This window comes from Podarcis liolepis, assembly GCF_965112155.1.
Source record: "Podarcis liolepis genome assembly, chromosome: 9".
Lineage (NCBI taxonomy): Eukaryota > Metazoa > Chordata > Lepidosauria > Squamata > Lacertidae > Podarcis > Podarcis liolepis.
This window is the reverse complement of record NC_139564.1, coordinates 27,972,433-27,996,657: the sequence shown is the minus strand read 5'-3', so window position 1 is coordinate 27,996,657 and position 24,225 is coordinate 27,972,433. Positions and strand designations below refer to the sequence as shown.

The following is a 24,225-nucleotide window of genomic DNA, read 5'->3' as shown; positions in this document are numbered from 1 at the left end:
CCCAGAGTGGCTAGGGAAACCAAACCATATGGGTAGGAATGAATGAATGAAATAAACATTATTGAAATCCTTTTTAAAACTCTAGTACTTTCTGCGACTTGGGAAAGGAAGTAAGTTAACATAACATGGGAAGCAGAAAGGAAACACGCAAGATGCTATATGCAATTGAAAAACAAAATGTCATTTATAGACGAAAATCAGAATTTGCATGGTGTTAAGTTGCAGCGGTAGCCCCAATTTATGGGAATTGTTGTGGCGCATGTATTTAACTGGGTTTTCATGTTACAGAGAGCTAAGTTGCAGCTGTTGGCATAGCAGCCTATATCAAATTTCTTTGCTTTTTGTAATATCTAAATTGCAGCTTAATATGGGTGGTTAAGACAGTAAGAGAATGGATTTAACACTTTATTCCTTCTATGGTCCCAGTCTGGACCACACACATACACACACACACACACACACACACCCCACTGCTATTTGTCCCAGAAGAAAGTTACAATTGACACCAAATACTAGCTAGCCACATAGAAGATCTGGATTGGGAATATGGGTGGGGGCAAAGGTTTTAATCCCCTACCACCCCAGAATCTGGAAAAGAAAATGAGGCAGGCCAAAGGAAGTAATCACGGCTGCTTACTGCAACGAATACAATGTCCAAACCCATGAACAATTATAATCAAAATAAATCCACAGTTGCAAATAGTAATCCAGATTAAAATCCAATGCAATTTGGTCACACCCTAGAAACCTCCCATCTCCCACAATATGCAAATAAGCCTGTCTTTTGACCTAAATCAATTCTTTTATACATTAATTTTCTGTGCGTTTTTATCATGCAGACACTTCTTCCTGAAGTGGATAATCCCTACTCTAAGAAACTGAGATCAATGATTGATCATCTGCAGAGCAAAACACCCTATTCCATGAAGGTAACAGATTAAATTTCCCTTGTAATGCTATTTTTAGAATGCTTGCTGAACTGTGCAGTTTTGACATGGGGATAGCAAACAGAACTTCTTTCAAACCCTTTCTGCTTTGTGTTCAGTGAAGTTTGTTGAAAGGTACAACAGACTCAAGGCAGTATTTTTGAATTCTTAACACCTGGATCACAACTTTTCTTTTCAGATCCTGATTGTGAAGCAAAGGGAGCAAGCAGAAATGGCTTTCAAACAATTCCTGGTTGAAGACAAGAATATTTATGGAGGAGCTTCTTACGTGGATTTCTTGTGTTGTGTTCATAAAGAGATCTGTCAGCTGCTCAACTAATGGATGCTTGAATATTAATTCTCTTTGCATTTTGTCAAAACGGACTATTCTTAAGTGACCAACCACCAGAAGGTGCTTTTTAACGCTACTTTTTTGTACAGTTTCTAATTTCATACACTAGTGCCCCTTTTCATAATAATGTAGCATAGGCAAGTCTGCGCTCAGGTATAACTCCTATGGGAGAGCATTTATTGTTCTTTAAAAGGAAAAATATTTCTTATGGCAAGATCTGGAATCCTGGAATCTTTCAATGCTTAAAGCGTGTGGTTTTCATTTCATAAACTTTCAATAAATTGCAAAGCATTATAAAGTTGTAACCTTTGATTTTTAGTGCTCATGAACTGATCGTTTTGTTCTCAGCCCTGTTATGGTCTATTTAAAGTTTCTTGAGTTGATACACATTTAAGTAACTGTTCTTTTCACTTTGTGTGCTGTGATGCACCATGGTAACCAAAATATCAAGGAGTTGGAGTACTTTCCTTAGGATGAAAGGCTTAAAAACAGGGGTAACAGACACGGTGTCTTCCAGACATTGTAATTCCCATCCCTGACCATTGGCCATGTTGGCTGAGACTGATGGGAGTTGTAGGCCAACATCTGGAGACCATACTGCCTGCTCCTGTTGCTTAAAGCATTTGTGGCGGATAAAACAGAGAAAGTGGGCAAAAGTTTTTCTCCCCCTTGTAACGTTAGAACTTTTAGTAACTCAGTGAATGGCTGCTGTAACTAGGTAGGTCTTTTAGTTTCAGCCAGCAGGGTGCTACTTATGCACTAAACCAGTGGTTCCCAATTAGCTAAGTATTGCAGTCCTCTTGTTTTTCTGAAGCCAAGCTCTGGACCTCCTACTTTTGAAAAATGTTGATATATCTGGAGTAGTTTTTGCTTTGTGAATGGTGCCATGATACCCTCCAAAATGTCCCAGTGCAAAACTGGAATGCCATCTTCTGTGCTGCACTCCCACATGAATCACATTACCCACACGAAGGCACAGCGCCCCAAAAATGTGTGGTTTTGGGTGCTGCAATCTCATGTGTTTGGGGGCGAAAGCACAGCCCCCAAAAGCAGGCTGTCCCGGACCATTGACAGGTATGTGCCATGGACTCACTGGGTGGGTTATGTGGACCCCCAATTGGGAACCACTAAATTAAACTGTTAGTTTAGGACACTTTTTCTTAACAGCTTGATACGTTTTCCATCTTCATCTCGGTCTACCCTGTGTTCTGTTGCATCGTAACAGAAACAGTATTTCATAGTCTTTTTTTACAAGAAGCCACTATCGCTATACTACACTGTTCTTGCAAAAGGACCCTACCTGGCCAGACTTAAGTGTCCATGATGTAGTCCACCTTCATGTTTCCATAAGTGCCTCTAGGAAGTGTATAAAGGACATTAAGCCATCTCCTGGTGTTCATCCCAAGCTTCTGGTGTTTGAAAGTATATTGTCTCTGATTATGAGTTTTTGAATGTCTGATTCTTTTAAAAAGCCATCTAAATTTGTAGAACATAATATTCTTCAGAAGCTGGAAATTACTACCTTGAGAAATAAACTATTACTTTAGTCCTACAGTAGCTTTTATCTTTACTTAACTAAGACCATTTTAAAAACATATTTTACATCCCCAATTTTCTTAGAGTCGGTAATATACAGGATGCAATCAATCTCTTCCAGTGGTTCCTTCTCTCATGTAGGATGTGGAAATACACTGGTCTTCAAAAAAATCATAGGTTGCACAATAAACTGACTTTAGAATTTCGTTCCCGTTCCACTAGGTGGCAACTCTACCTAATCAAACCAAAAAGGTTAACCCGAGTCACACATTTGTCTTAGATACTGCATAAACAGTTTCACAGCTGAGTTCTCATTTACAGACTTGCATAAACTCACAGTTCTATGGAAAAATGTATTACTACAGTAAATTAGGATTTAAACCTGCAAAGCTGAACGTGAAAACTGACAAGAACCTGCTTATGGAAATAAATATATAAAATAAAGGCAAACATCCAATAAAATAATTATACATTTATCAAAAATAGTAAAAATACATTCCATCACTTAAAAAGACATTTAAAAACTGGCTTTCAGGAACCAAAGTACAAGAAATTTTGAGTCTTTACAACTTCTTCTCAGGAGGATTCCTGACAAGATGAGCTGAAATTTCATCAGATTTCATCATATACAATCAATCCATAACATCAGTTGGTTTTTTTTAAAAAAAAAGCAAAGAAAATTCAAATGATCATGGGGGGGGGGGGGAGAGAGAGAGAGAGAAAGGTAGTACAGCCTGTAGCCCCCCACTCTGTTGTTTATGTGGATCAAAGCACCTGGCTGCAATAAAAGAGCAAATGAATTCATATTTACAAGCAGTATTTTAGAAGTAATTTCCTATCATTTTGGTATTATACATACTTACAGCACAATCCAGCCTGGAACCTTCTGAAGTCCCAACAGCTTCAGCAGGAAATTCAGCATACCTGAATTTCTTCCACTAAATTGCTTCAGTTTAGTTGGACCATATTCTTAAGTGTTTTGAGCCTTCTGCAAGTAAATCTAAACTTTAATTTTTCAGCTAATGAATATGGTAAATTGTTATAGATATTATCAAGATTTTAATTTTTTTTCTTTTTTGAAAAAGGCAGCCATCACCACCACTTTGCATCATTCCCTGATTACACACATCTATGGACTATGTTCTGGCATACAGATATGAGGTATCAACAGAATACTGATAATAGGTTCTCTGCGCTTCCTATCAATCATTAGTCTCAAAGTCAATCACCTCTTAAAAGAAAAAATTAACATATTTGACACAAGTTGTTAATTAAAATGCCAAATATAATAGTTTCTGTTTACATCAGCACCAATTTTCTAGTATTGCAATGGGAACTAGAGTTGAATTTCATTAGCCTGAGAATAAATAGTGTTTAGAGGAGGCAAGCAAGGATTTTTGTTCGGTTTATGAGTCAAGATTAACAGTAAATAAACTGATTTGCAAATCGGAAAGACCGAGAGTTGATGAAAGCTCTTGAAACCACTGGGAGGTGTTTCTGCTTTGATTTCAACTTTTGTGAAGGAGATCTGTCACAAGCAGTGGATGCTACTCATCAAGGAAGCTGATGTGCTGTAAATGGGCTGGCTCAAGCAGCATGTATATAAAAAAGAAAGAATACAGTCGGTACTAAAATTCTGGACTCAGTCGCTAATAAGTACCACCTCAGCAGAACTAAGACTTCAAACAAAGGAAAAGCAGTGGTATTAAGGCAGGGAAAGATTGAGACTTTGATACGTTCAACGAGGAGGAAAGCCACCCCGGTGGGTACCACCCCGTCCTCCCCGGAACCCTCCCCTTTCCCCCCGAAAATTTGTTCTGTTTCTCTCTCTGCCCCTTTCTCCTCGGCCAGCTGAAGTCCCGCCTCTTCCTCCACCCCTCGGTGCGCCACCACCTCGGTCTTTTGGCGGCGGCGATTTAGGTCTGAGTCTCTCAATCTCTTCTGTACAGCCAGTTAGGTTGGAATTTGGAGCTGTGAAATAGGACGTATATGTTTCTGCGTTGAAGTTGCTGTTTGTGAGTGTGGGTCCCACGGTTAGCCAGCCTAAGAGGAGAAAGAAAAGCAGCAAGCAGTGAGATGCACACAGAGTTCAGTGCCTTGGTTACCACCAGACTGGATTACTGTAACACTACATAAAGTTATAGATATTGTAGGAATGGAAGCAAACCATTGTTACACACACACACACACACACACACACACCCACACACCCACACACACCCTACTAGGCTTGGTAATCAGATGCTAAAAGCAGAATCTGAACTCCCATTGCTGAAGTGCTGCTAGGGAGGTTCACAGACGAAGGTCAGATTACTGCTCGGTGGAAAGAGAAGAGAGGCAGGCAAATGCACCACCACATTTGCAGAATGTGGTCAAGAAAGAAGCAATAATTGGCCAGTATTCTTGCACTTCCTTTCCTTTGTTTTTAGAATCCTTTCATCAGTTCTCCTTAGAAAGTGAGCTCTCAAGGAGTATGCATTTATCATTGTTAGAAAATGCATGATCCATGACTCGAGAGAGGAGAGCCTATAAATCCAACATTCTAGTGCCAAAACGAAACTCTCTACAATGCGGTAACCAAACAAGATATACTATGCACAAATCTTTATTCGTACATGCCTCTCTTCAGAAAACTTTATTCACGGTTGTGATACTCAGCTAGCATTGGGGAGATCCTCCACTCACTCCAGCACTTAAGTGGAGACATTTTGCACATAAAAGTTGCATGATCTCTTTGTAAAAGGAATTCAATTTTGGCTCAATTCCAGATGACATCAGTAGCTCTGGTTATTGCACCCCCTCTCTCATTTTATCCCCGCTTAACTGGTGTATATCTCAACAAAGGGTAGAAATGGGGAGCCCTAACTTATGTGTCAGCACAACATGGCAAACCATGACAGTCTGCTAATATCAAAGAAAATGCATTTATTCTGATGCAAATGTTTAGGATCAGGGTAGGAGTATATGGGCTAATATGCTCCTCTTGTGGGAGAACATGTTTTCTCAAACTCAATCAACCAAACACTTGGAATGAATCAGAATACAATCCAGTCACTGCCCTCTGCACCAAGACAGAATACACCGCATCTTAACTCTTCTAAGATCAACCCAGCTATACATGAAAACAGTGGACCATTTCACTGAATATTGTTTTCTCTCTGACCTTAGGCTTTGGGAAAAAAATGTTCAAAAAGGAGTTAGAATAAGAATCTGCATAACAATTATCTTTCCTTCATTAATAACAGGAATTACTTAGCATTTGTGCATTGAAGATCCCAGCACAAATAATTCTTCAATTCACATCTTACACGGCAGACAGCAGAACTCAGGTTCTTGCATTCTCATTCTCATTTCCTCCACCCCACCCCCAAGTGCCTTAACTCTGAAATATTTATGTTCCCATCATGTTCTCAGTCCACTTTATTGAAAAAAATAGTCTCTTGCCTATGAAAGCTCATGCCCTAATGAATCAGTTAGTCTAGGAGTATAAGTAGATTTTGTATTTGGCTGCAACAGATTAATGTAACTACTCTCTAAAGAGTTTCTTTCTCCCACTCATGCACACCATTAATCTTTATAAAAGGTTCACCTCTCCTGGAAAAACTTTGAAATAATGATTAAGTATCAGAATCAGACCAACACTAACCTGGTCGGATTGTGCTATCCCGGCCAAAGAGGTGAAGCCGTCGTCTTCCAAGGCAAAAATGTTCAATGATGTGAAATATTTCCACTGGTTTCTCTATATTGCCAATTTCAGGCTCTTCTGTGATAATTAAATCTATGTCAACGTTAGCATGGATAAAGTCTCCATCCGTACTACGACGGACTGTTCCTTTAATGCCCATAAGGCAGTGTTCCTAGGTAGAACAACACCAAAGAGAAAGTTTTTGGAAGTATATCAGACGCACACAAGAAAATGCCAACCCTGCAAATCCACATGTCACATATATACGACTGATTGTGGGAGACAGAACACAGCATGCCACTTCTTTTGAAGATCCATCTAACTAGCCAGAGACCAAGACAATGAATGCAGAAATTCTACTTTCTCAGCCCCAGATATCTTTTAAAAATTGAGCATCAAAAGCATGAAAATCATTATTCTAAAGTGTGTGACCAAGTCCTCAGAAAGTGTTTCTAAAGTGGAAGTGATTGTTATAAAAGTGTGCAAAGTGCACAAGAGAGATATGTTATGAATAGCAAGGTTAAATCTGCCCCACATTATGGAAGATAAAAGATTGAGCAACTGAAGAAGCGTATTTTATAAACCCTCCTGAAGTGGTTACCAAAGCTGCCATCTTTCCCAGCACCTCTTATCACTAGAGGATGGCTTTGCCCTCCACCTGAGCTGACCTGCCTCTTCCAGTCCAAACCAAATGAAGTAGACAGGCACTATACAAAGAGCTTGTGTTCTGGGCACTGACTGGTGGTGCAGAGAAGAGCTGTAGGTGACCTGTATGCTCAGCACATATTTGCCGTACGCTGAATTTTAATGCTGCTCTCAACTGTGATTTAACAGCTGTATTTTCATTGACCATATAGATTGGTTGTGTTAGTATTATATAAGTCCTGTTGGCTGAAGAGCACAGAAAAGATATCTAAAATAAGGAAGTACTGGCACTGGAAAGGTACAGGATGGGGATGTCAACTTGGATAAAGTATCGGGGTCCAGGTAAGCCCTGCCCAGCGCAATCAACCACAAGATGCGGTGCACACGCACCATTTCAATGGCAATGACCATCAACTTTGGGGGTCCTAGCCCCCTCAAACTTTTTTGGGGGGGGACAAAGGGACCTTGGGCCCTAGAAGTTGGCTCCTATGGTGCAGGATGAGAAAGGAGGAGGTAGCTATGGTGATGAGAGCCACAGAGATGGGCAGACGGAGGAAGCAGCAGCAGCAATGATCCCTCAGCAGCTCTCAGCTCAGGAAGAGTGTAAAGCAGGCACAGGCAAACTCGGCCCTCCAGATGTTTTGGGACTACAACTCTCATCATCCCTGACCACTGGTCCTGTTAGCTAGGGATGATGGGAGTTGTAGTTCCATCTGGAGGGCTGAGTTTGCCTATGCATGGTGTAGAGGTTGGGGATCTTCTGTATGAATCGGCATCTCTCCCAAGCATGTGTCCAAACAGAGATATTCTCTGGAGTTCGCAGAAGGGATGTGGGATTTTCCCATGTGTCCACAGTTAAGTCTAACAAACTGAAACAAACTGAAGTTTTGGCTGACTGCCTAATAAGGTGAACTATGTGGGTCAAGCAGATTTGCTCCTCTTAGTGTCCTCCTAGTGATAAGGCTGTGGATTTAATCAACAAGGTGCCCATTAATTCTGTGCGCTACACAGTTACTTATTTTTATGCAGTGGTATTTGCAATTATAGACAAAAATAATTTCCAAAAAAACCAAAACTAAACAGTGTCAGTTTTCTGCAGCTTCTTTCCACAAATTCAAATGCTCAATAGAAGTTCATTGCAGTATGCTATGGAATCAGTACCAATTGACTTAGATAACCCCAAGAACAGCCCTGTGTCAATTAAATGGACGATGACACTCAATGTCTACTCTATTCTAATGTTAAAGATGAATGCAAGTGGCTGTTCACACAGATAGTCTACATAGCTGGTTCTGCAGGTTCTGCAGATTAATCTGGTTTTGAAGACCACCACCCAAATGGGCAATTTCCCCCAGATCATAAAATGCTGATTTACTGAAGTTGCCAGATGGTTTTCACAAAATTGCAGACATGAATGAATAAACATTTCCAGATCTCTGGCGCAAGCTGTAGGGGTTCATATTTTGAAAAAGGAGAGAAAGAAAAATGACCACTTGGACATGTACTGCAATTCTCAAAACTTTAGTCTCTGGTAAAACAGCACTGAGGTTTAAACAGATGAGAAACTTTTCTAGACTAGTGCTAGTGCTTCTACCTCAGTACTGAAAGCAACAAAGCAATACTCAAGGCACCCAAGGACACTAAAGCTGCTAATCGGGGAGAAAGAACCTATCAACATTGTATAAAAGCAGCATATAAGTAAATGTCCATTGTAGACATGAATCAACTGCTCATGCTTTCAACGTGTATTTCTCACGAGTATTTCAAGACTTGTAAGTGACCACAGAATTTAAGACACACATAGGGATAACAAAAACTGTTTTAAGCTAAATATACAATTAAATATGACAAATTCAAGAAGCTTACTTTGTAAGATGCCATATAAGGTCTATAATAACAACCAGTCACCAGGTATCCTTTAGCACGTCACTCCACCCTACTCTCCAGCTTGGCTTAACATCTAGCCTGATGAAGAGTTCTGGATAACTTAAAAGCTTGTTCAAAGTTTTGTGCATTTCGTTTAGCCACAGGAAACATATTCCTGACTGTGAGCTTCATAGTTTTTCTTAAGGATCAACATGTTTGTTGTCCTCCCCCCTCCCTCTCCACAGCATATAATGCATAACATGAAAAGTTAGGCTTCGTTCTCCTCTCACCCACTATTTCAGATTGAACCAGACAAGTGAGGAAATGCTGGTAGGATCGTTTTTGGAGAAACCTGTGTTATACGATTAAACAAATCTCTTCGCTGCTGCTGTAAATAACCTTAGTCATTCATCACAAAGAAATACAGTTGTTTGAGAAAGTACTACGAATACTTTCAAGCCCTTAATAGATTGCACCCATATGCAAATGAATGCATTCAATCACTTCTTTTCCTTCAGTCCTTCTCCAAGCCGCTGTATCATCTTTACAGACCGCAAACTCACCACAGTAGTGAGCCCATCTCAATTTACATAAAGTATTGTGTGTATCAATAATATTGAGTTAGACACAGACCTTAAAATGTGTTTGGTGGGTGACAGTTTCCTTGATGCTGCTATCATTAGGGAAACTAACAGAACAAATGTCATAGCGTTAACTACATACATATGCAACCAATTCCTGATACTGCTTGCTTCAGGAAAAGCAGCAATTTCAAGAAAGGGCAATTTGAGAGGGGAGGATATTGAACCACTCTCCAATTGCTGCCACCCAACATTGCTTTTATCTAGGGAAAGCAGCTACCAGGCTTTTGCTAAGCACATCTTAAATTTCTCCAGGTAATCCTACTGACATTTTTCCAAGGGTGGAAAGTCTTAAACAATTTAACTCTACACTAACTTATTTTTTCCGCTCTATCACTTCTCAATGACATCCAATCAAACACAAAGTAATATCCCAGAAATCTGCTCTAGTAAGAGGCACAGTTGTCTTAAGGAACTGGTGTGGCTCCAGTTCTACAATGCATTTAGCATTGTAGGGTAGTGATAGCAATCCCAAACTACTCTTGAGAAAACCAAAAGAGAACCCTTTGCTACCAATATATTTTATTTACATTTCAATGTAGGAGTCTTAATAGTTGACAAAATGAAAGTCAATCACACTGCATTCCCATCTATAGCAACAGACTAGCACAAAGAAAACTATACAAGGCATTCTACCCCCTCTTCCATCATCTCCTGAAGGGTGACAGAAGGGTAAAGTATTTCTAAGACGCCTTATCCTATCTGATCTGCATTTCAATAAGAATGACTGAATAAGAGCATTCAAAAGTTTCCCAAAAAGAACTTCATGAAGCTGTTAGATGAAGACAAGAGAGGATTTCAATATTTACTCAGATGAAGCTAAGAGTCCACAAATGTTAAAAATTACTCACCAATTTTCTAAAATCATTATCAGATAAACTTACATTTGAAAGCAAAAGAAGTAAGCTGCTCTGTAACTCCTTTCCTAAAATTACAACACCTACCAACAACAACAGAACATCTGGTGGTTTTTGTGAAACTACTAAATTAAGAGGAGATGAAGAAATTCAGACAAAGACGTACCTTTGTTCTTTGAAAGACAGCCTTAGGGTCCAGAGTCTTGGTCTTCCCAGGATTGTTTTTGTTGGTTTTAATCCAACAGATGTCTTCACATCTTCTATAGCCCCATTTACGCAAACACTGAAACATTTCAACAAAAGGGGAATAAAATTAGACAATCACTTTGTACAATACACAGAAGTAGAATAAGACATTTCACTTCTGGCATGCCTAAAAGCTTCTTCCTCTCCTGTACATTTTTCAGAATCAGATCAAATTCCAAATGTTAAAGCAAAAGCCACCTTGAAATTTCCACTGTGGTTATTCTAGCAACTCTACTAAATATTTATTTATGCAGCACATCATTTCATGAGAAGGAGTGTATGCTTAAACTTTTGCTACCATGGTGGAGATGCATTGGCATGACACTAAGCATACATACAGGGCAATCCTATGCATGGTTGCTTGGAAGCAAGTCCCATTGTGCTTAAAAGGGCATACACCCTTGAAAGCCTGTTCATGATTGCAGGCAGATACCTATATTGACAGAGGGAAGTATGGCATGGGAAGACGGCCAGACAAGGTCTCAGATGTAGTGCTGGAAAGCCTCCAGTCAATTGTACTGGGGAATTTCAACACACACACCAATCTAGGCCAGCTCAAGACTTCAATGGCTGCCATGACAACTATGAAGCTGTAAATACTTGCATTTGCTTGGCAGTTGATGCCATAGCTGGGATAGAACCTCTAATAGCGGTTTGAAAGACTATCTGGCCAGATGTTGTGGCCCAGGGATGAGAACAAGGCACTTTAAGGGGTGTGGCCAACCACATCTCTTGACCCTTGAGATTCTTGGCTGACAACAGCTTGCTAAAAAGGGCTGACTAAATGGAACCAGCGGGTGATGATATCCAACTCTTCTCTCTATATACTATCTGAATCAGGAAAGGCTGTGCAGGTGCTGAACCACTGATAGACACAGTAATGGGCTGGGTGTAACGGCCAAATACATCCATAATAGACCTTCTTCCAAATTACTGGATGTGTGAACGACCCACCAAACTGAAGCTGTTGGTGGGTGGTTCACACGTCCAGGAATTAGGAAGACGGTCTATTATGGATTGATTTGCTGAAGAAGCAGTTATGTAGCTGGGCGGATACTGCTTGATCCAGTTCTGTCACTTGAGGTCCAGATGACTGCAATGGCTAGTAGTGTCCATTTCCAATTATGAATGATTTGCCACCTATGGCCTTTCCTTGACTGAGACAGCCTGCCACAGTTCTCCGTGCCCTGGTAAGTTCCCGGTTAGTCTACTGTAATGCACTCTACCCTCAAGGATGATTCAGAAGCTGCAGCTGATGCAGAATGTCCCTGCAAGAGTCATTATACAATACTGACACTTTGAGAACCATTATGCAATACTGATTCTTCAGGTGTACCAACCTGATGGCGTACCAACCATCAATTTGCTATAAAAAAACCCTATTCAGGGCATATCTTTAATGTCCAAAGCCTTAAATAACCTGGGACCCAAACTTGGAGAAGCGCATCTCCCTACATCTGCTGGCCTAGGTTTTGACCTCATCAGGAAAGCCCCTTCTCATAGTGAAGCTTGTTGTGCAGTGACACAAAATACAGCATTCTCTGTGGTGGCACCCTGCCTGCGCAGCTCATTTCCACTGGAGATATGCTTCTCTCCATTCCAGGGTCAGAGCAAGATGCATTTTTTTGCCTTGGCTTTTGGGGTAGGAGTGTAAAGTTCAGTGATCTGTATTTTTATGTCTGGTGCTGATCTGCTAACCTGATTGTATATTTGAATGCTGTTGATTTTAATGTTGTTTTAGAAATGTTGGTGAGTATGGAATAGTTTTGTTTTTGCATACTGCCCTGTGATTCTAAGAAATGAATGGCTGCCTGAAACTGCAATAAATGAAAACAATAACAAGAGACTGTTTTAAAGACCAAGCATAAAACTGAACATGCTAGCTCCCTGTTAGCAAAGGTAGGCAGTGGAGTGGAGAGAAATTATTGGTTTAATGAGAAGAATATTTAGGATAGCAGTGCCTCCATGGCTCTTTCAATCAAAGGCACAGCAAACTGCCAGAAGAAGGCACCCTAGTGCTGAAGAACTTAAGAGATACCAAAGCTACAAAGATAAATATGATCTCTTGAAACAGTGCATGGTATGTTTCACGGGTGCCCATCTGGAAAATAAGGATTAACATTTGATTGATTTCATATCTGCCTCAACCCATTATCTAGGGAAATAGAAAGAGAATTATTCTGCATTTAAGGTGACAAGAAACAGAGACAAAGTGATACTATAAGGTCTGAGAAAGTATGTGACCCAGTGTACTGCAGCAGGATCTTACCATTCTGCCAAGATCAAGGCCCTCCCCAGAACCACACCAAAGAAAGACAAAAGAACGCGGGGAAGCTAGCTCCTCTATATCTAGCTTCATGATCTAAAAAAGACAGAACAAATGACATTTTAAGCAAACAGAGCAATGCACACAACAGGCTCATGGGTAGCTAAAAATATAACAAGCATTCATCCTGTAAAGGTTTTTCTAAAAAGCAAACTCACTTCATCCCAATTCCAGCACTTCTCATTAGCTGTAATGCCAGTCTCCCTATAGTATTCTTCCAATGGCGGCTCCAAAAGAATCACATCAAACTTGAACTTGAGTTCACGCATATCAAAAGCCTCCAAGTCAGCTTGTAAATACCTATATACACAGACAAAATACAAGATTGCTTGGCTGAATTAGTGCAGGATTTTCCAGTTAAGTTGAAAATTTCTCAGCAGTTACTGACAATGATACATATCTCACACAATGTTCATGGAATGAACAAAATATGTACAGATGAATGGCATTTCAGAGTAAATATCTATTATTTACATACATGAAAAGTAACATGCACTCTCTGAGAACCCAATTCCTACTGTGAAGCTGCACAAATTATAACATTCTTGGTTTCAGTGAATCACTTCAAATTTGGAAAACCAAAAACAATTGTTGACCACCAGACACCTCATTATATAGAAACTGATGTCTGGCCACCATTATTCTATTAAATTTTACAAATGTTGCTACAAAATTGCACTCCTAGGTAGATGAAAAATCAGTCTCAGAGCACTGTGATTGTTTTTAAATAAGCACAACTTTAATTCTATTTAAAAGACTGATGTCCAACTTTATTCTAAAATTCTCTTCAAAGAGTTTTCTAGGGCCTCTTCTTGGATAGTTACTGACCCTACAAGCAAGGTAGCGTTTGAAAAAAGCACTGTCAGCAATCATAAAAATGATTATTACTACAGCTGGTTTATACGGTGTAACAGTCTCCTCTTTGATACAATTTTAGTAACCAGTTTCAAACCACGATTGGTTCATAGAAACTGATTAGTAAAATTGTATCAAAGAGGAGACTGTTACACCGTATAAATCCCCTGTCGATGCAGGAAGCCCACTACTACAGCATCCCTGATAGGTGACCTTCCAGCTTGCTTAAAAACCTGTAATGAAGAAATACCTGCTTCAAGAGGCAGTGTATTCCACTGCATAAATGTCTTCCTAGCAGGTTAGGCTTTTTCGTGTAATTTGAACCTGTTGGTTCAAATCTTACTCCCTGGAGTAACAGATAACAAATGCTTACAGGAAGCCCAAAAGCAGGATCCAAGTGCAACACATCTTTCCCAGCAACTGGTATTCAGAGGCATACTGCCATCATGACTAGCAACCTCTGAGAGCTTTATCCACCATACATTTGTCTAATCCTCTTTTCATGTCATTCTAGATCAGGATGGGGGACCTTTGACTCTGCAGGTGCTGCTGAACTACAACTCCCATCAGCCCTAGTAATCTTTGAAGTTCAACTTGCGTATTTCAGAAATACAACCCAAAAATAGAACATGCAAATCTTAAACAGGTGCTGAAAGGGGTTTAGTTAGCAGTCTAACAATAACCAATGTTAAGCCAGTCTGAAGAACAGAATCCAGCTCATTTAATGTACTTACATAGGGGGAGTGTTCGATTTAGATATTAGCTCATCCTTCAGTCTGATAAGCTCTCGAAGCTTTGGATATTCTTCAAACCTGTCTGCTAAGCCTAAGAGAAAAACAAGCCATTTTTACGCTACAGAATTACATTTTCATAAACAGGTGGTCACAAGTGAAGAACTTTAATTTGACACAGACTCTCTGGCACAAACACTTTCATTGAACTTGAGCTAGATGCTACAACTTAGTCAAGCATAGAATCACTTTGTGTTACAACCCAAATTTCTACCCGACCTTGCCAAATGCCAGTAGTTTCAGTGCACCATTGCATGTAATATTTGAATAGATTACAAATGCCATATTTTGGGGCAGAATACTCTGCACTAATCCAGCCTAGAACAGGAGGGGAACATACACACTGCTCTGTAAATGCAACATCAGCTACTTTCCCCAACAACCATGTCAACCCTGCCAGTAGTCAGTAGCTGTGGAGATGACACTGAGATTTCCCCATGTCAACCGGACACAGGAGAATCCAACCCATTTACACTAACAGGGATATATGCTGATTATGTCCTCCTACTCCCATCCCCCAGGCAACCTGCCAGAAATGTCATTTATTTATATACGAAGTGATAATCCACACTTTCATAATACAGCAGAATACAACATACAAGAACAGGCTCAACTAAAATATACACAAAAAAACGTAATTAAAAACATCAATAAATGCTGAAAAGTCAAATGATGTGACATGTGAACCAGGCTAAGAAGTGTCTAAAGTCTTTTTACAGATGTCTGGTTGAAGCCTGCTATTTTTACTTTTAGGCATGGCTACCTGAAATCTAATTTTTGATTTCTGTGTATTACATACTTAGAGGAATTCAAACTTTTAAAACATATTAAAAAATTAATTTCTACAAAAGAAATGCCATTGCATTTGGAAGATAGATCACAAATATTTGAGATTGGATTCTTCAGCCAAGACAGGAAAAAGCAGTGATTCCCACCCTCTTCTCCACCCCTGCTCTCTGTACCATAAGTAAACTGGTATACAGCTAAACACCATTTAATAAAGCCTTCCACATAGACCACTAATTTTGCTGACACTACTCTCAAAGGCAGATCTGGAAGCATCTGCTATCCTGTTTTCTCAGGATAATAGTGAATAAAAACTCCTACAACTCTTGCATGCAGAAACCATATGGCAAACATGAAAAACCACTTCATAAATTCATTCATGTTATTCTGACATACCCACATCTCTGATGAAGTTCTGAGGCCTATGTCCAGTATCCACAAAGTGTTGGCAATAATCGTTATGAGGATTTAAGCTCTGGGTCCCCTATAGGAAGAAAAACACCCAAGAACATAGATTAGCAAAATGATGCACATCAGAGATACACTGGTTTTATCATGCCATTTGCACACGAAGGAACCCAGCACTATGCACAGGGTTTGGCTCGATTATCTTGATATCTCTTGCAGACAAGTGATCCATTATCTCCCCGCTCACTATTATCCTAACATGCTTCAATTCTAATGCACAGCGTATCCTGCTCATCCCTTTTTAATGGCATGAGGCATAAAGCAAATAGAACAGTATAACCACCATTTTAGGCAACCAACTTTGCCACCTTTCAACCTTGTCATCATTGTGCATAACAGAAGCTTCAATGTTGTGGGATGCTGCAGCTTTAGTGTTTTACGCTGGTCAAAAGTATATCTAGGAGTATGCTTTTGTTAATTCAGTATTATTTATTTATTGAATTTATATACCCCCCTATACCTGCAGGTATAACAATCCTAAATTAAAGTCTTAAATTTGTATTTCCAGTTATTTCAGGTGCAATAATGATGTACGATAGGACGACAATGGCAACACTGCAGTATATGAATTGGTTACCTTAAGAAAGGTACTGGAATCTTTGTAAATTTCCTCTTCATAGGGCAGGTTCTCTTCATCTTGTTGCAATTCTACTTCATCCTTTGGAAGAAAGCACATTTTATATGAATGTAGAGACAGGATGTTTCTCTTCTCATTCTCCTTCCACTTCTGGATAAAAGAAGACTGTCTGTGAACATTAGCTTCCTGCAACAGCAGATCATGAGTGGTTCCAATGACAGATGTTTTTGGGGGCCAGGGAGGAGAATAAAATCTAATGGTGCCAGAAAGGCCCCTCTCTGTCATTACTAAACCAATTACAAATTACATTACAAACTAAACAATCTCCTATATTACACTATTATTTCATTAAAGAGGAAAGATAAGCTTTTTGATGTTGACTGGCTATATGGATATCATCATATAGTAGTATGCTATTTAAGGCACCAAAATGGTTTCTCAACTGAGATAGCTATCAAACTATTTGTGCACCAGTATTAAAACAGGAACAGATCCAAAGACAATTCTTCAAGTCTTAAAAACCACTAAATGATAAATTGTGGCCTTAATTATTAAAATATGTAACGTCAAGGTGCTTTGAAAAAGCAAACGGTATTATATTAATGTCTTGCAAAGTAATGTCTCAGACCCCTGCATTTCATATAACTCCGTTAGAAAGACTGACAGGCATATGCTGCTATTATAAGAAGAGGGATTATTGCAACACACTTTAACCTTATATTCTTCTATTTCTTCTTCATCAGCTTCTCCCTCATCTGGATATCTGCGTTTGGCATTTGGTGCAGATGTATCATAAGCAGCCCTGCAAATGTGGAAGAAAACAGTCTAGAACTCATCTAATTAACATGATTTGAACAGCAGTTTCACTTATTTCTGGTTCTTATCTCATTGGATATGGCACCATCTTTACTTCTATGGCAAATCAGGACTCTCCCAATTTAAAGCTTACTGGAGAAACAGTGGCATGGATTCGAAGATTAATTCACTTAAGGAAGTCCATGAAATAAACGATCCCCAACCTCCACTCTGCAGGCCAGGAAAAGCCTCTCTAGAAGTGGGGAAGGCTCCTGAATAAGCTTATTTTCATATTATGTTGGACATCAGAAGTGCAAAGAAAATCCTGCTTGACATAAAGTCATACCCCAGATAAACTGTAAATTCGGGCACTGTTAGAGAGCTTACTAGAGACAATATATACATTTACAAATAAGCCCACAGTGATTAATATACTACTATTTGCCAAACTCTTTTGTCCCTTACAATGAAATGCGTTTCCAGCTTTTTGCTGACAAACTGAGCAGTCTGCATTAGTCAAGATCAAAACGAACTCAAGCTCCTTAGTGACACAGCAGTTGACACGATCTCCCTTCTCCCTCTGAACTGCTTACGGTATGAGAAATGCAACCAACCTCTTTTAGTACAAACCTGCATGCTTCCCTTGTTTCAGCAATTTCCCTCTGCTCATCCTTGCTATTCAATACTGCACCAATGCTATCAGCACTTTCAGCCCCAAGCTGGAAGAAAAGCAAAAAACGAAGAACACCATAAACAGCACACTTAGTACCCAACGAAAAGGCCAGAGATGAAAGGTTTGATATAAACATAACATACTTTCACCATTTGCAGTGGATTTGTTTGAACTGAATTCCCACTGAATTCACCCCTGAATAGGTTGTGCTGAGTATGTAATGGGGCCAAGGGCACCTGAGTAAGCTTTATACCTGAGTAGGGTTTTTAACCAGTGTCTCCCATAAAGTCTTGCCTTCCCCAGCCTGGCTGCAGCCCAAAACACCTGGAGAGCTCTGGGCTGGGGGAGCCTGTCTTCCAACACAGGCTCTCTCAATGTACACTGGTACCTCGGGTTAAGTACTTAATTCGTTCTGGAGGTCTGTTCTTAACCTGAAACTGTTCTTAACCTGAAGCACCACTTTAGCTAATGGGGCCACCTGCTGCTGCCGCGCCGCCGGAGCATGATTTCTGTTCTCATCCTGAAGCAAAGTTCTTAACCCGAGGTACTATTTTCCCAGTAGTGATGTATGGGAGTGAGAGCTGGACCATAAAGAAGGCTGATTGCCGAAGAATTGATGCTTTTGAATTATGGTGCTGGAGGAGACTCTTGAGAGTCCCACGGACTGCAAGAAGATCCAACCTATCCATTCTTAAGGAAATCAGCCCTGAGTGCTCACTGGAGGGACAGATCCTGAAGATGAGACTCCAGTACTTTGGCCACCTCATGAGAAGACTTCCTGGAAAAGACCCTGATGTTGGGAAAGATGGAGGACACAAGGAGAAGGGGACGACAGAGGACGAGATGGTTGAGTGTTCTTGAAGCTACCAACATGAGTTTGACCAAACCGCAGGAAGCAGTGGAAGACAGGAGTGCCTGGCGTGCTCTGGTCCATGGGGTCACAAAGAGTCAGACACGACTAAACAACAACAAAACTATTTCTGGGTTAGTGGAGTCTGTAACCTGAAGCGTATGTAACCCCAGGTACCACTGTATTGTATTATCACTTGGAAAAGAGCCCTGGAAAGCACACTGTTAACAGAAACTCTGAATTACTTGCTCCTTTAAAAGCAATAAAAACACCGCCGTCATTTATCATCATTATTTATAAATAACACCACCAAACAGATGTACCAGGAAACACACCACCCCTCCAAAGGTCCCAGAGATAGGAGACTGAACTATTCCTATTCAGCCCCCTCGACCTCCCACCCTCGTCTCCATGGCGACGGCTACCCCCCCTCCCTCCCCACTGGGGAGACTCGGGCTTCACGTCACAGCAGTGTGCTAATTATGAGACTCATTAGGAGACGGGAGACAAGCCACTCTGTCCCCACCCCACCCCACCACCCCGGGGAACGCGCACGCGCCGTCGTCGCTTCCCGAAGGACAGCTGCCGCCTAGAGATAATCGACTCGGGTGTCCAAGTTGCCTCTACCTGCTGAGCCAGGAGCTGCCGGCGCAATTTTTGCCGCTCTCGGATCTCCTGCAGGCGGCTGTTCATCCTCGTCCGACGGATTCGCGGGCGAAAGAACTGTCGTCGCCTACTTGGCGCCTACCTAAAACGACACTTCCGCCTTCCTCTGTAACCGGTACCATCGACGGTAAGGAGTTTTGCCAGTACTTTCGTAGGAATGAATGGAACATAATGTGCAGAAGTGAGTGGAACCTGTGCGACCGCTCTCGTTCCGGTAGCTGTGAGCGGCCATTTTTGTTGAGGGCAAGCGGAAACTCTTTGGCTTGGCTGCTTTAGTGTGGGGTTTGCTTTGGTTTGCCTTTTAATTAACCGTTTCAATGAAAGTTGCTAAAAAGCGCATTAGAAATATGCCACATAAACCAATCGATGCAAATTGTTGTTTCATTATTGAAAAATCAGGCAAACAGTTTGTTTTTCCAGGCAAGTATCTACATTGTTGACATAAACATATGGGTCAGCTGATGTTTAACTCAAAAAAGCAGGTTCATTGTCATTCTTATTTTATTTTTTTAAACAAATATCAAACAGCTCATTTAACAGGGTCCACATTGTTGCAAATACGTTGGCTCCATCTGTGTGTAGTTGGCATATGGGCGTTTTTGGTGTCTACAGCTTTCATCTTAATTTTTTTGTGTGTGTGTGGTGTGCTTTTCACTACCTTGAATACAGCATCCATATGATGCTGCAGCTGTGACACATCTTCCCCTGGCTTAATTGGAGTGTACTGTGCAGGAGTCTTCCGCCTTTTCAGACCTGGGACCTGCCTTTAACCCAAACATGGATTTGAGGATTCATTTCTTAAATTTTCACCATGGTGATTGTACTGCTATTGTGATCTTGGACCAGGTTGTGACTTAGTGGTGGGTCCAGACCCACCAGTTGAAGATCCCTACATACTATTGGGTGTATGTAGGCTTGCTTTATTGGGCTGTAGATGCACCATACATTTAAAGCGTATTGCTTTCTACCTTCCCCACAGAGAATCCTGGAGACTAATTTAGCCATCACAGAGCTACGATTCCCAGGACTCTTAACAGACTGTAGTTCACAGTGTTCTTTTGGGGAAGTCCTGTGGTTTAAATGTATGGTGTGTGCACAGCCAAGTATACCATTATGAGGCAGGGTTGTTTCAAAAACCTTTGCTGCGCAGGTATAAGCAGGTTGACAGTATTTGGAAATAAGCTCCACTATGTTCATTGTTGTCATTCCCAGTGCTGTTTTTCTAGAAAAAGAGGTGCTGGAATAATGGCAATGGTGCCCACCTGAGAGGTGAGTTTTGGCTGGAAAAAAGCCCTGGTTATTCCTATGTAAATTTGAAAAGTATTGTGCTGTTAAATTCTTCATGGGGAACCCTGGACATAATACAGCTTATAACCCCACATCACTAATGTTTTAAGATTTTTCATTATTTATAAGAATACCTATAAATAATAATGGAAGTGAAACAAATTAATTAAAATTAAAATTAGGACTTTTAAAAACAGGTATCTGGCATTATTTATTTAATGTATTTTTTATTGAAAATGATATAATAATTGAATAGTACATGTCCCCTATACAGCTTTGTGTGTGATCAATTCAATAATGCATCCTGAATAAATAACAGCAGTTGAATTAGCCTGCTGTTAACTGTCACAGTAACTTCGAAGCACATCAGATCATATTACCAGACCACTGTAAGAATGTGGTTAGGGCTGATGGAAAAAGTTCATTTATACACAATATGCTCTCAAGCAGGTTCTCTGTCTCCCACGTTGGAAATAATATAGAAATTAGGAACCAGCATTTCGCTAGCTGTGAACCTCAAGAACATATAAATTAAATCATTCTGGGTCATGTGATGGAGCTCTCTCTGGTAGAGCTGCTGAGAACCTCATTGAAAAACACACTTGTGGGCTTCATGGCACAAGTGGGGTACATTCATCCCTCGTAGTAACAAAATAGTAATAGGGAAATGGAATTTGAACAGCTGTGCATCCCCTAATACATTTTAACCCACCTCAAATCATAGAACCAGACCACCAGGAGACTGCTCCCTGTGAGCAGCTGCATACTACTGCACATTCCAAAAGTGGTCTGTGTGGGTATCCTCATACCTCACCTTGGAAACATAAATGCAAAGAAGGAATTAGTTTCACCACTTCTGCATCCAAAAATAGACTTTGTATCCCCCCCCCCAAGGTATTATCCGGACCACTATGAGCTTTTATATCCCAGTGCCCAATATTTCATGTGGTTTTATAGATTTCTGTTATATCAAATAACTGCCTGGAGAACAAATGTATCCTACTTCATTTTGTCAAACTCCCCCAACTCAAGCACGTGGAGCTACATAAATACAATTTGGCAGTATTCAGCAAAAATGAAGCGTTTTATGTCTGTTTGATTTCAGTGGAATGGATGATCATGTTCATTATTAATATTATTATCAAGGACAGCTTATTGCAAAGGCTTAACACAAACAAGGATATTTGTTGATTGTTGCTAAGCTGTATGAATATGTGATTTTCTTTTATTAAACTGGATCTCCCACCCTTAACATTGAATAAAGAATGCTTTAGTGAACTGCCAAACTGTCCCAGTCATATAGCTACTACAATATCGGTTCCCAAAACTGCATAACTCTGTTTTGAAGTGAACGGTGCTTAACTATTAATACCATTTTACATGGAAAGATTAGGAACAGTTTTTCTACGGAAAAATGCATTTTTAAGTTCTGGAAAACATGAGCTGGCTAAAAAGTAAAATAAAGTATCAAATAGCAAACCTAATTTTGAAACAGATATGCACAGTCATATCAGGGAGCAGCTAGACACATTAGCACAGGGTGTTTGGTTACTTTTCTAGTAGGAAATGCTATTTTGTCACTTGATCCACATTATAAGGAAGTAGTCAGGACATTCCTGCTGTGTGTGAGGCTAAGCTTCCTCCTTGGTTTTATCCCCCTGCCTGCCTGCTCCCCCCCCCCCCCCGCAAGAGTTATGCTCATCAGAATGCATTTGACTACTGGAAGACAGATAGGGGAAATTAATTTCAAGGGTCACTACAGAAAGTTGAGATGCTACATCGCTTTGAATGAACAGAATAATGGCACTTCCAAACCACTTTCTTATAGATTGCATGATTAGCACAAGTAGCTCAAGTAGCAAAATGATATCTTTGATTGAACAGAAACGCAAACCAAACAGCTTTAGTTATCTCCTCAATAAGATTGTGGCTGATACCTCATCATAGCAATTATCCATGTGTTGTGTGAAGCACAGATCAATCTCTTTCTTCAAACTTGGGTTAATAGTTTTGTGACATTTAATTTTTTTTTCATATTTCAGAAGTTCAGCATTCCTTCCTTGTACAATTTCTGCACTGGAAAACTTAGCCTGTCCGGTAGAGAACGTAATCGAAAATACCCATTCTGCTGCACCATTGCTAACAATTTCGTTAATGTTTGCTTTGAAATTGCTTTTTATTTCATTCTTAGAAGACTGTGCACTCCTACTGATACTTCTTTTTTTGAAAAAGGTGGGAAACTGAAATACGGCTATCTTCCAGTAGCAAGTTTATTCTTTCTCTATCACATTTGAACCGGATATCGTGCTATTGGCATTGAGTAACACATCATGGGACAAAGGCTAAGCAGATTTGGCCCGCCTAGAACCTGGATTAGAGCCCGTCAGGGAATAACACCAATAACAACAACATAGATGAGATCCAATGTAGATTTGTACATAAAATCAAGTGCTCCTGGCAACTAATTTGGGGTACATGTGTTCACTCACTAAATAAAAAGGTATGCATTACTGATTTATAATGTTAACAACATAATGGATATCTTCTGTTGTTCTTTTTTTTAATGCCATTTTGTGATTTAGTACTTCCTGAGTTACCAGCTTACTACTTTTACCACCCTGTAGATGGAAACTTCATAGAGAAACTTCATCTCAAACTACATCTCTCTTGTACCGTTAGCTGTAATGAATATGGTGGAAGTCCCTATGCAGTAACTGAATCACTTCCTCTTGGATATTCAGACTTCCCAAATATATATATCCACTGAAATGATGAACAGAGATTTGTGTGCGGGAGTATTCTATTTTTAGGACTATCTCGTAAGACAAGGTAATTTTATAACACTCTCAGTGCTGGCTGTGGCACAGTGGAGGATCACACTGCATCTGAGTGAAAAATATTAAGTTATTGGAGTTTTCAAAAGTATATACCTTATAGGAAATCTGCACTGCATTATTTTTTGTTTTAAATAAATGCTGAGCTGAACTTTGTCCATGTCCAGTCAGCTAGGGTTGCCCTTATTCACATTTTAATTGGAGAAAGAGAGGGAGCCCAGGCACAGCTGAATACTTTGAGGCTCAGATTATTTAAGCAGGAAACTTGAGCTCCTGCTTAACCCTCTCTTCTTTTGAAATTCATGGGATGTAATTTCTTGTCCAACAGTAGGGCATACTTAGAGCACAATAGCCAGTTAAATAACCATAAGTAGGGACGAAACTAGGCTTTATTTCACCTGGGTCAAAGACCCAGCTTGGCACTCCCTTCCTCCCCTAGCTAGGGCACTGCTTTAAGAGACTTAAGTTGCAAGCCAAGCTCCTCACCCACCATGCTAGGGTGGGGGATTGGATGGGGTGGAAGTCTCCCTCTCCTACCCCATCCAGTCTCCCACCCTAGCATG

The 24,225-nt window shown here is 40.2% G+C and overlaps 2 protein-coding genes across 3 annotated transcripts in view; one reads left to right on the top strand and one right to left on the bottom strand.

Annotated features, from left to right (window-relative positions):
* SEC24D (SEC24 homolog D, COPII coat complex component) overlaps positions 1-1,576 on the top strand; it is a 56,270-nt gene extending 54,694 nt beyond the window's left edge. The window contains exons 22-23 of the mRNA XM_083460419.1: positions 840-929; positions 1,126-1,576. Coding sequence (XP_083316545.1) covers positions 840-929; positions 1,126-1,266 — 231 coding nt within the window. The 3' untranslated portion in view covers positions 1,267-1,576. The remainder of the gene's footprint in view (positions 1-839; positions 930-1,125) is intronic.
* A 1,695-nt stretch (positions 1,577-3,271) lies between these two features.
* METTL14 (methyltransferase 14, N6-adenosine-methyltransferase non-catalytic subunit) lies at positions 3,272-19,667 on the bottom strand. Of its 2 annotated transcripts, none has more exons than XM_083460267.1 (11): positions 19,503-19,667; positions 17,983-18,071; positions 17,266-17,359; positions 16,558-16,638; positions 15,909-15,996; positions 14,670-14,760; positions 13,239-13,380; positions 13,024-13,116; positions 10,675-10,791; positions 6,461-6,671; positions 3,272-4,857 (listed from the first exon to the last, which is right to left on the bottom strand). In XM_083460267.1, the coding sequence occupies exons 1-11, from the start codon at positions 19,566-19,568 to the stop codon at positions 4,553-4,555; spliced, it is 1,377 nt and encodes a 458-aa protein (XP_083316393.1). In that variant the 5' UTR covers positions 19,569-19,667; the 3' UTR covers positions 3,272-4,552. The 2 variants fall into 2 exon arrangements, with proteins under 2 accessions (XP_083316393.1, XP_083316394.1); XM_083460268.1 differs by having other exon boundaries at positions 17,272-17,359; positions 19,503-19,666.
* Between the last annotated feature and the right edge of the window lie 4,558 nt (positions 19,668-24,225).